The following is a 12,849-nucleotide window of genomic DNA, read 5'->3' on the forward strand; positions in this document are numbered from 1 at the left end:
TATATTTCCTAGTAGAAGATATTTCTTTCTTAAGGTATATTAAAGATTTTATACCTTATAGAGGTCTTTAGAGTATAAAACTCTATGTACTTATAGTTTTAAGCGGAAACTATAAGTATATGAAGTCTCGAAGTTTATTAGGTGCTAATAGGCCTAATATACCTAATAGAAAGTAGGAAGATTATTAGAGTATTAATATTTTCTCTAATAACTTAGCCGGGAGTAGAGATATAAGGAATCTAATTTTAGATCCTTATCCGCCGAGTTTTTCTCTTTAAAACGGTATACTACTTTACTTACTAAGCAAAGTATTCGGGTCGATACGGGTCGAAAACGTTTTAAAGTATCGTAAAGTTTTAGTGTTCCTCGTGCTAAGATACTAGTAGGAACTAGTATAAACGGGTAACGCTTAGGCCTAATATAGTATAGAGGCCGCGTAGCTATACCTTATATTAACGTAGTTAATAGAAATATAAGGAAATCTAGAGAAAGGTAGAGAAAGATAAAGAATAGGTAGTAAATAAGGCTATTCTAGACTACTAGAAGGTTCTAGAATAAAATCCTAGGTAGATATAGGCCTAATAGTCCTAGGAAAAATTCGATAGGCTAAGAGCCTAAGGATAGGGCTTAGAATACTAGTCCTTACCCTAAAAAATACCTTACTTATATAAATAAGTAGGCTTTCCCTAGACTTCTTTATAAGTTTAGCTTAATAGCTATCTACTAAGATAGTCTTACTAAGCCTTACTTATAAGAGCGGTCTAGTATAGAAAGAATAGTATATTCTTTTTTATAAGTAGGGAAGGAAGTAAAATCCTACTTATAACTTATAAGGTAAGCTATATAGTAATCTATAGATTACTATTAGCTAGGCTTATAACCTATTAGTAGTATTCTATAAAGATAAGTAATATCTTTATTATATACCGTATAGTAGATAGTTTATAGTAGAGAATATAGTAGATTCTTTACTATAAGAGAACTTCCTTAAAGGACTAACTAGTAGGCTACCTAAGGGTATTTATATAGAAGAACCTATAGATTCTAGAGAGTTCTATCTCTAGGTAATTAGTAATAGGTTCTTCTATTAATAGAAGACGATTTCTAATTAATCTAGACTAGAAGATTCTAGGCCTTAGTAATAAGATAATCTAGAATAAGGGCTAGAATCTAAAAGAACCCGTAGAAATAAGTTCTTAGTAATAGAAGAGGTCTAGAAGAGTCTAGAATAGTCTAGACTTATTCTTAGGCCTCTAATAATAGCCCTCTTTAGGTCCTAGTTAGGGTCTACTAGGTCCTAACTTAATCTATCTATAGATCTAGAGTCTATAGTATTATAATATTATTATTATTTATACTTAATTTAACTCCCTATAGTACTAAATCTTATACTATAGTAGTAGTAGAGGTTACTCCTAGATAAGTAGGCCTACCTTATAGAATAGGCGTACTAATAGTAGTAGGAAGCGCTCTATATATAATTATAGAATTAGTAGCTAGACTACTAATTAACTACTAGTCTATTAAATCCTAATATTATCTAGTTACTATCTAAAGATAAGTAATATCTTTATTATATACTATATAGTAGATAGTTTATAGTAGAGAATATAGTAGATTCTTTACTATAAGAGAACTTCCTTAAAGGACTAACTAGTAGACTATCTAAGAGTATTTATATAGAAGAACCTATAGATTCTAGAGAGTTCTATCTCTAGGTAATTAGTAATAGGTTCTTCTATTAATAGAAGACGATTTCTAATTAATCTAGACTAGAAGATTCTAGGCCTTAGTAATAAGATAATCTAGAATAAGGGCTAGAATCTAAAAGAACCTATTATTATAAATCGTTAAGTAGCTAATATATAGGCTTTTACCTAGAGTCTATCTACTTAGTTAGACGTATATAAAATTAAAAAGAACTTAATTAAAGTTAAGTAGTTAAAAGATAAAGTTAAGTAAAGTCTTCTTAATTATTATAAATATAGAAGATACTATATACTCTTCTATCTTCTATATATATTTATATAAGAAGTAAAATAAGAACTAAACTCTCTCTTTACTACGCGAATTACTACTTTAGTTACGTTATTAAAATAGATAAGAAATTAATCTTCTTATTACTATATAAAGTTTCGTTAGCTATTAAGTAGGCTATATATCCTTAGGAGTATTTATTATCTATTAGTACTACTAGCTTATATAGCTTAGCTAGTTTATATAGCTTAGTTATAATTAGCTTTAGCTTATTAAGTAATCGCGTAAGGGCGTACTTATAATATACTTATATTACTAGTATCTAGTATCTAATAGCTATTATAATATTCCCCCTCCTAATAGGAAGCCTAAGTTAGCTTATTAGATACTTATATAGATAACTAACTAGTACTATTTTAGTAAGGGCGTAAAGTATAGAACTACTAGGTATATCTTATTATTAGGTTTATAGTTTAACTAACCTTCTTTACTACTACCTTAATAATAATAATAGATCTTACTTCTATTATTATATCTTCCTATTACTCTTAGCCTATCCCTTACTTAAGTAACTAGCTCTAGTAATAACTCTAGTAATAATAGTAAGTCCTCCTATTTCTAGTAGGTCTAAAAACGCTTAACTAATTATTACGTAATAGTATCTAATTAACTTTATCGCTCTAAGCGCCCTAAAGGTAATATAATACCTTAAGAGGATACTAAGGTAACTTAGGACTATTATATAAGACGTTATATATAATTAGCTAATCGTTTATATATCTAGAGTTTTAAAAAGGTAAAGTAAAGCTAACTAGTCTAGGTATAGTATCTAGCTCCTAAGAGCTAGTATACGTTACTATTCTACCTATAAATTCTTACGCGAACGTTATATAAGCTAATTTACCTACTTTACCTTTATATACGCGTTCTAGTAGCTATTACGTTAGTATACTACTAAGTATACCTTTATATAAAAGTAATAATAGTAGTATTATTCATCTAGCTACTTTACCTATAGAATTACTAGTAGAACCTTTAGATTAGGACTTAGAGGTAGATACTTCTAATAAGATTATAGTCTTTATCCTATATAAGGCCTTTAAAAAACTCGCTAAGGTATATATTACTACTTACTTATCCTTATATAATAGCTAACTTATTATAGAAATCCCTTAGTAGTAATAAAACTAGCTAATATATAATATATATATTAGGCCTTAGTAACTTAGCTTATTATACTATCGTCCTAGTTTCTAAGGATTATTTTAATATTATATCTATAGAATCTTATAGTTCTTTACGTAATACTTATTTAATCTAATATATAGGTATTAATTAGGCTACTAGTTATACTAAGTACTAGAATAATCTCTCTACTTACGTCTTCTATAGTTACTATAAGTTACTAGGTTTCTTATAGGGTTAATACGTAAACTATATCTAGGGTACTAGTAACCTTAACTATACTATAAGCGACCTTACTAGTACTTATCCTCCTAATTAACGTAAAAGATATAAGGATAAGATATAGCCTAGAGAGTACCTTACTCTTTACTATATAATAGATAACTAGGTTAATAACTTTCTCTAGGACTCTATTAAAAGTATAGTAAGGCCTAAACTTAAGAAGTTAGCTCTAGTTTCTACTAAAGAGAAGGAAGAGGAGTAAGAGTATAAAAGATAAGGAATAAAATTAAAATAGGAAAATAGGATAGATAAGAATAAATTAGTTTATATAGATAAGGGTTATTTACTATAGCGTTAAAGGATTCTCTTTACTAGAGTATAGGTAGGCTAGTTATTAGATAGTATTTCTTCCTATAATTTTTATTAGAGGAAGCCTCTTTTCTATTTTTCTAGGTTCTTTAGTAGTCTAGGAGTAGAAGGATTAGTAGTATAGAAGTCCTCTACTTTTTAGAAGGCCCTAATAAAAGAACTTACTATATACTACTTATTATCTTAATTATATCCTATCTATTAGACCTAATACCTTAAAATTCTATAAGTAATCTTACTTATATAGATAAAGTTAACTTTCTATTCTTACTAGTTATTAATAACCTTAGGTTCTAGCTTAGTATATCTCTATTATAGTAATAGGTCTATAGCTACTTTACGTAGGTAATTAGTATAGAAAAGGTTTATAACCTTTATACTTTTTAGAAGATCTAATTTATACGAATATTCTTTTATTCTAGTAATCTTAAATAGTTCTACGTTAGGAGCGTCTAATTTTAGATTTAGCCGGTCTATTATCTAGCTAGTCTTCTTAATATAAATAAAGTCTCTAATATTAAAGTTAGGTATATAATAGTATTTATTAGCTTATTAGTAGTTCTTTTCTTATAATTAGTAAATTAATTTATAGGCGTACTTATAGGCCTCTTATCTTCTTTTTTAGAGAGACTAAGCTATAGACTATATTCTACCTTTACATAAAGTAGTTATTATTATATAAGTAGTCTAGTTATAATATATACGTAGTATAAAGCTAAGGTCTACTTCTACTAGTATAAGACCTATAGCCTTATATAGGAGGGTAGCCTAAGCTAAGTCTATTAATAGTAGAAGATTAGACTAGTCGTTTTAGTAGTAATTAATAAAGGGTCGTAGTTAGTATATAAGGACCTAATTTACTATCTTAGTAATTCTATTTATCTAAGAGTAATAGGCTAAATTAAAGTATTATTTAATACTAGTTAACTTATATAGCTCCTACGTAAAGGCTAAAATAAACTAAGGACCTTAATCTAATAGTATACTTTTAGGATTTCCGAAAATTTAGTAGATATAATTATAAAAAAGTTAAGATACTCCTTTAGCGTTAATTTTCTTTATATAAGGTAAACTAAAGGTTCTTTAGGATAACTAGTCTATAATAATAAGGATATAATTAAATCCCTTTTAGTCTTATAGTATCTCTTTAAAATCTATAGCTAGGTATTACTAGGGATAGTTAGGAATTATTAGAGGATATAGAAGACTAGGTATCTTATTAGTAAATTTATAGTTCTAGTAGTAAATATAGTAGTTTCGGCTATATCTCTTAATTATATAAGTCTAGCTAGGCTAGTAATAGTATTACTATAATAGCTTTTATATTTTATTAATTCTAGGATAGGTAGTAACGTAAGTAGTATATATTACTTTAATTATTCTTATATAAAGGTTATCCTAGTTAGGAATAACTAATATACTATAGTAAAGAAGTAATCTATTCTATAGCTTCTAATATAATTCGTTTTCTAGTTAAAGATAGGCTATTTCTCTCTATAGTTTAAGATCTAGGTTTTCTCTATTTATATAGAGGAGTTTATTAAGGAAAATTATTAGTAGAGAAACTTCCGGCTCTATTATTATAAGTAGGACTACCTAGGAAGTAGGAATAAGATACTACTCTTATATAGCCCTTACTTTCTCTTTTTAAGTCTTAAGTTACTCTTACTTTCTTATAAGAATATCTATAATAATATTTTCCTTTCCTAGTTAGTAGGTAAACTAGACTTAGTACTTAGTAAGTTACTTAGCCTATCTTACTTATTATACGGATAATTAGCGCTTAGAAGTAAAGTATTCTAATACTTAATAGTCCGTAATTATAAGAAAAGGTTTATAAAGGCCTATAAGTATAGATCTCTATTCCTCTAGTCCTTATATAATAGCTAGGAGTTCTTTATTAGGTATTCTATAGTAGAGTTTAGCGTCTAATATTACCTTAGAATAAAAGGATACTAGTTTCTATTCGTAATTATCTTAATATTATAATAGAACTCCTATAACTACTCTATTACTTACGTCTATTTCTATATAAGTATCTAAAGTTAGATTATAGTTTATAAGTAGTAATTTACTATATATTAGTTTCCTAAGATTTCTAAAAGATTCTTCCTTAACTAGTCTAAGTTATTACTACTTTACTTTTAAATATAGTTTTTCTAGTAGCTAGCTAATTTATCCGTAGTTAGAAAGAAATCTCTAATAGAAGTTATAGAATTCTAAGAAAGACTAAAGAGATTAGAGGGTTATAGGTAATTACTAGGTATAAATAGGTTTAATTTTTTACGGGTCTATTAATATACCCTTAGTAGAGATAATATATCCTAAGAATTTCGTATAAGTAGTTAAAAACTTACTCTTTTTTATATTAGCTTATAGTTCTACTTTTTATAATTATTAAAGAACTTTAATAACGTATTAAGTATAATTATACGGGTTTTTAGAAATAATAAGAATATTATCTATAAAAGTAATAACGAAATTATCTAAATAGTTAAAGAGAACTTAGTTAATAAAACGTTAAAAAGTAGTAGGCCTATTACTTAGTCTAAAAGGTAAAACGTAGTATTTAAATAGTCCGTATCTTATATAGAAGGTAGTATATTCTTTAGACTATTCTTAAAGTCGGATTTAATAGAAAGCTTATTAAATATCTAGTTTAGTATAGATCTTTCCTTTACCTACTCTCTATAAGAGTTCTAAGATAAGAGGTAAAGGATATAAGTTCTTCTTTATCTAATCGTTTAACTATTAGTAGTTAATATAAATTTACTAACCACCTCCGGGTTTTTTTACTACTAATACTAGAGAGGCGTAGGGTATATAACTCTTAGTAATAAATTCTTTCTTTAAATTCTCTTAGACGTATTCCTTTACTATAGTAAGCTATTCTAGAGATATTCTATAGAGGGAACTTATTAGTAGGCGCGGAGAATCCTTATATATAAGAGAAATTTAATAATTAACTCCTATATAAGAAGGTAGTAGCTAGTTAGACTCTTATTTTAAAAAGACGTCGTAGTAGTTCTTATACTTAGAGGATAAACGATTATTAAGGTATTTATTAAAAGCTTTATCTTTATTAGCTTTATTAATATCGTCTAGTATAATAGAATAAAGATCTACTACTTCTATTAGTATTTTTATAGATAGGTTAATTTCTATAAGAGAAGTAAAAAAGGTTTCTTAATTATTAACTTTAATATTATTAGAGATATATATTAGAGAAATTAATTAGTTTATCTATAAAACTTTACTTTATATAGATAATTTTAGAACGTTTAAAAGATTTAAAAAAAAAATTTAGTCTAGAGGATCTAACTAAATAAGTTATTAGTTACGGTAATCTAGAAGAATATAATAATATATAAGGAACTAGTAGCCTAGAATAATATTATAGCGCCTAATATCTAGTATAAAGGCGTATATTATAACTAGTTAATATTAGAAACGGAATTATAATTAATAAACGAAATTAAGTTACTTATTTATATGTTAGTTAAACCTAGAGACTTTAAGGTTCCTACTAGTAATCTTTCTTTTCTTAATCCCTAATTCCTTAAGTTATAGAAGGAGTTAAGGATAGATAAAGCTAGATCTATTTATACTAGTATTAACTAGGGCATAAATAGGTATAGTATAACTACTAGCTATAATTATAGTTTATATAGTAAATAGGTATCCTCTAATAAGGTTATAAACGTTCGCCTATAAACTAGTAATTTATAGAGCTCTAAGCTTATATCTTAGGGAGGAGACTTCCCCTAAGACTTATTATTTTTTAATAAAGAAGAGTATAGTTCTAATATTATATACTCTTCTCCTTCTTCTTCTATTATAGTATTAACTATCTTTACTTTAGTTTCTAGGTACTATTAGTTAAGGTATCTAAACTTTCTATATTAATAGTAGGGTCTAATATCGTCTTAGAGTTCCGCTTTTCCTTTATATATTAGATTTTCCGTTATTACGTAAGAAGTAGATCTCTATAATAACCTTAAAAAAGGCTATTCTCTTAAACTTCTACCTATTAAAAGAGTAGATTTACCTACTTATTTCTATTATTATTTCTTTATATAGTCTTCCTAGAATAATAAAGATATATTTCGACTATTTTAGTACTTAATTATACTTTATATAATAGGATACGTCTTTTAAAGGTATTCTTTAAATAAAATAGAGTTATCTTATTTAATTCCTACTAAATAAGTTTATAGTAGGGAATCTAATAAAGAGTAAAAATCCTCTTTCTATTATTTATATAGAAGGTTAGCTTCTAAAGCTAGATATATAAACTCTAACTAGAACTTCTAAAGATCTATAGAAATTTTATAATAAAGGTCCTTTAGCTTCTTCTTTATATCCTTTTACTAGTATAGATTCTTAAATACTTACTTAAGCTAGTAATATAAGTTAGTATTAAGGACTAGATTATCTATCTTTATATAGGTATAAAGAAATAGTACTAAATACTATACTACCTTACTCTATATCCTAGAGAGGATATAACTTATAATAGCTTCCTTAGTATCTATAGTAGTACCTCTTTTAAAGTAGTCCTTATTACTACGGATTTTATTATTTATAAGGAGCTACTAATACTTATATATAGGGTTTTAGCCGTTTATTAATTTAGGTAGGTTAGGTACTCTTAGTATATATTTCTTCTTCTTCTAGGATCTATTCTCTTCTAAATACTATAAACTTATTAACTTAATAGTATCTTCGCGTAATAAAGTTTAATAACTTAAAATCCTTTCTACTAAGTTAAGAATAACTTATTTAAGAGTCTTAATTTATATCTTTATATAAATAGTAATATCCTAGGTTTATTCCTTTATAAGAGGAGTAATCTTAGATTAATAGTTATTACCTTCTTCTAGTAGAATATCCCTAAAAGCTTCTTTAACCTAAAATTATATCGCGTAAAAAAGACCTTTCTCTTATACTTATATATTAAGCTTAACTAGTAATAGGGAGTAAAAAGATTATAATAAGAAGGGGAGTATCTATTCTCTTTCTTCCTCTAATTTATAAGGTAATTTAGTACCTCTATACGAGGGTATTTATTATTAACTACTAGACTCCTCTTAAGTACTAGTTATGTAGGCTTAATTCTTAGCTATACTATCTATATATAGAATAGTCTTCTACTTTCTTATAAGTAGGTATAGAGAGGACGCCTCCTTAATATTTATACGCTATACTATAGCCTTATAAAGACTTCTATAGTTAATATATACTTAATACTCTTTAGTCCTTAGATAATACTAATACGCCTTACTAAGATAACTTAAATTTCCTTCTTAAATAATAGATAGTTATATATAAGGCTTAGGCTATATATATAGTATATCTAGTTTAGGTATTCTAATACCTCCCTTAGGTAATAAAAAAGTAGGATAGGAATAATACCTAGAATAATCTTCTATATCTATTATAAATTATTAAGCGGCTAATATATAGGCTTTTACCTAGAGGCTATCTACTTAGTTAGATATATATAAAATTAAAAAGAACTTAATTAAAGTTAAGTAGTTAAAAGATAAAGTTAAGTAAAGTCTTCTTAATTATTATAAATATAGAAGATACTATATACTCTTCTATCTTCTATATATATTTATATAAGAAGTAAAATAAGAACTAAACTCTCTCTTTACTACGTAAATTACTACTTTAGTTACGTTATTAAAATAGATAAGAAATTAATCTTCTTATTACTATACGAAGTTTTATTAGCTATTAAGTAGGCTATATATCCTTAGTAGTATTTATTATCTATTAATACTACTAGCTAATATAGCTTAGCTAGTTTATATAGCTTAGTTATAATTAGCTTCGGCTTATTAAGTAATCGCGTAAGGGTATAGTTATAATATACTTATATTACTAGTATCTAATATATACTTATATTACTAGTATCTAATAGCTATTATAATACCTATAGAAATAAGTTCTTAGTAATAGAAGAGGTCTAGAAGGGTCTAGAGTAGTCTAGACTTATTCTTAGGCCTCTAATAATTAGCCTAGCTACCTCTAGGGTAGTAGTTCTAGAAATAATAGACTAAGAATAGCTCTTTTTAAAGAGGAGAGTAGTATAATACTAATACCTACTAACTCTACTAGAGATTAAGAACTAAGATAGAGCCTAGTAGCTACTAACTAGAACCTAAATAGGGCTATATATATAAGTAAGAATATATAAAAAGCTCTTATAGATAAAACCTTAAAAACTAAGGTTTTATCTAATATCTACTCTAAATATATTATTATTATTACTTAATTTAACTTCCTATAGTACTAAATCTTATACTTATTACTTAGAAATAGTATAGAAGTAGATAATTAAGTCTATATATTTACTAATAAGGACTAAATAGTCCTTCTCTTTTCTTATTAGTAATATATCCTAAGTATATATATTATATTATTAAAATACTTATTTACTAAGGTACCTTATTACTATTACTAAGAATACTATAGAAGACTAATACTAGAGTAAACTAATAGTAACTTAGCTTCTAAGAAATGTCTCTTAGTATTAAGAAAAGGGGAGGCTAGATCTAGTCGACGACCTTAATAGTACCCTTACCCTCCCGAACACAGTACTCAACCCATCGACACTGCTCGCCTTTTCTTCCATTAGCAATGGTCCCCGGATTCATTACTACACAGCCCATGTATTTCAAGGCAAAACTAGGGGCGTCCTTATCGGCCAGCACGAGTGCAGTGGGCAGAGGGTAGATTCCTAGACTGTGGGCAAAATCCCAGTGGACTGGCCGCACGTGCAGTGGGAAAGGCGAAAGATGTGACTGTGAGATGATTGTGCGCGTCAGGGCACGGGCAAGAACGGTGTCGGAATCAAGAGACGACGCAGGAGGTGGTTGCTGCTGTGTTTTTGGACGGTGGGCGAGCTGTGGCATCCCATCCTGGCGCCGATCCACATCCATCGAGTCGGCAGGTGCAGCGTCGTCTTCGGGCAGCACAGAAGCAACAGTGGCCTCGCGGCTCTTGCGGCGTCGCAGAGCTTCTTCCTCGATATCCATGTCCTCATCCTCGTCGTCCTCTTCTTCCTCATGCTTCTTGAAGCGAATTGCACTGCGTCTTAGACGGCTTATCACGTCATCGCGGAAGAGAACCATTTCTCCTTGCACGCCGAACCATGTGAGGCGGCTTGGATTGCTAGTCCAAATGACTTCGCCTTCCTTTCGCTTTTCTGAGACGCCGATTTCTCTGTTTGCTTCCTGTACTACACGCTTGATGCGGGTCGTGAAGATGTCCGGGACGTTTTTCCTCGGCAAGGGACAGGCCGCTCCAGACGAGAATGAGCTGGGCCAGGCGTCATTGTCACCGGGGACGAATACCAGGGTGGTCCGAGCAATCAGCTGTGGATAGTCTGATAGTACAGAGGCCAACGCGTTGAAGTGCTCCTTGTACTCTATGCTGCCATGGCCTGGCACGCCTGCCATGGCTGCGGTTGAGACAAAGTTTCCAATAAGGACCATGGCGAGCGGGTAGTCCGTGATTGGCGTGGCTTCATACGTGGAAAGCAGAGTGCGAAGTGCCGTAAAAGTTTGAGGGTTGTCGAGATTGACATCGGCGGCGATGACGACTTTGGTATGATTTGTCGTCGGTGAATCGAATCCTAGTAGGCGTGTCTGAATCCTTCGCATTTTCGCGCCCGTCGCACGTTCAGAGCCCATGCCGAGAAAGTCAGTCCAACCAAATGCAGGCCCCATCGAGGCGCTAGCAGCGGCATCAGGGACATGGCTGTCGGGAGTGCCGAGTGTAAGAGAGCGCTTCTCAGGTGGGGGATGGCCCATTGAGAATCCAATGAACTTTCCTCCAATCGTACCCCCGATACCGCCAGTTGAACCTAGCGCATTGACAGATCCAGCGTGAGGGTTGCTGTAGTCCTCCTCATACGTGCCGTCGACAAGAACAATCATGCCAGGGGAGTACCAGGCCCCATCATCAGGGATGGGGCGCGCGTGGGTGACATCCAAGGCAATGCTGCCAGTAAGATCCGAGAGAGCCAAAGTTCCGGTCGGCGAGACGGTTAGCAATCCCAGGAGGAGGTGATCAGTGCCGTGTCGGCCGAGCAGGTTGGAGATGGGAGTAATTTTGTTCGTCGCAGATGCTGAACCCATGTTGGTGCGATGAATTGATGATGTGCGATTACCGGCAAATGAAGGAGTCGCAAAAGACTCGTTTCGCAAAAGGCGCTGATGGATGATTTGATATCGTTGGCGGAAAAGCTCTGTCTTCGTGGAAGGTTGTGGAAATAGTGAAAGTTTCGCGGTTGATCTGAGATATTCAGCATAGTTCGGTGCTCCCAACAAGATCGAGATGTCGTACCTGTCAAAATGCTTCTTCATGACATTGTAGACCATTTTGGGTTGTTCATAGGCACCAACAACTTTGACCCAATCGCGCGGATCTCGGCTCTCGTCCTCCTCGTCTTCTTCGCCCACACTCAGACCACTCATTCCAAAGCTGTCTTGCTTTTCCAAGGCTGACACTGCTCCAGGGTCTACACCGTTGGCCCCGAATTTGAAGCTGCTGTCTCTCGACAGCGTCGGCGTTTTCCCTTGCACGACACGCCCGCCAACCATGCATCCTTCCAGCGTCTTGAGAATGGTCTTGAGCAGGGTATCTTCTCCTTGAACGATGACACTACCACTGCCCTTTTTCCATGCTCGCGCTACCTCTTCCAAAACCTTTTCTGCCAGCCCTTCTTCTCTCCATCCCGAGCCGCAATGTCGTCCAACAAACGTCGCCAGTGCCGCGAGCGCAGATGACGATATGGTAAGATTGTGTTTCTTCGTAAACGTTCTGAAAGCCAATGATCTCAGAGAAGCCGGCGGGAGGACTATTGGGAGGACAGTAGGCTTCAAAGAAGGCGGCGCAGGGACAGGCGCAGTGCGCAGAGGGCGGGCTGGGTTGGTTGGCGGAGTTGCAAACGCGGGTGACGACGAGGGTATGAGATCCGGGGCGGTGTTGAGCTTGGAGTCACAAAATTTGCGGTTCATAAAAGCCATTTTTCTGGAACAAAGCTGCTGCGCATGCGTCGTGGTGGAGAGGTGCAGTGGTGTC

General features: G+C 31.8%; 1 protein-coding gene across 1 annotated transcript; it reads right to left on the reverse strand.

Moving 5' to 3' along the window:
• Positions 1 to 10,195: 10,195 nt before the first annotated feature.
• On the reverse strand, positions 10,196 to 12,849 carry IWZ02DRAFT_485646 (DNA polymerase epsilon subunit B). Its single transcript, XM_066769229.1, has 2 exons — positions 12,112 to 12,849; positions 10,196 to 12,060 (listed from the first exon to the last, which is right to left on the reverse strand). The coding sequence occupies exons 1-2, from the start codon at positions 12,792 to 12,794 to the stop codon at positions 10,317 to 10,319; spliced, it is 2,427 nt and encodes an 808-aa protein (XP_066617895.1). The 5' UTR covers positions 12,795 to 12,849; the 3' UTR covers positions 10,196 to 10,316.

This window comes from Phyllosticta citriasiana, assembly GCF_038021145.1.
Source record: "Phyllosticta citriasiana strain CBS 120426 chromosome Unknown IWZ02scaffold_20, whole genome shotgun sequence".
Taxonomy (NCBI): Eukaryota; Fungi; Ascomycota; class Dothideomycetes; order Botryosphaeriales; family Phyllostictaceae; genus Phyllosticta; species Phyllosticta citriasiana.

Coding starts and splice junctions, on each gene's coding strand:
- IWZ02DRAFT_485646 (XM_066769229.1), bottom strand. CDS start 12,794: ATGGCTTTTATGAACCGCAAATTTTGTGACTCCAAGCTCAACACCGCC. Junction 12,061..12,111: donor ATGAAGAAGCATTTTGACAG/GTACGACATCTC, acceptor TGAATATCTCAG/ATCAACCGCGAAACTTTCAC.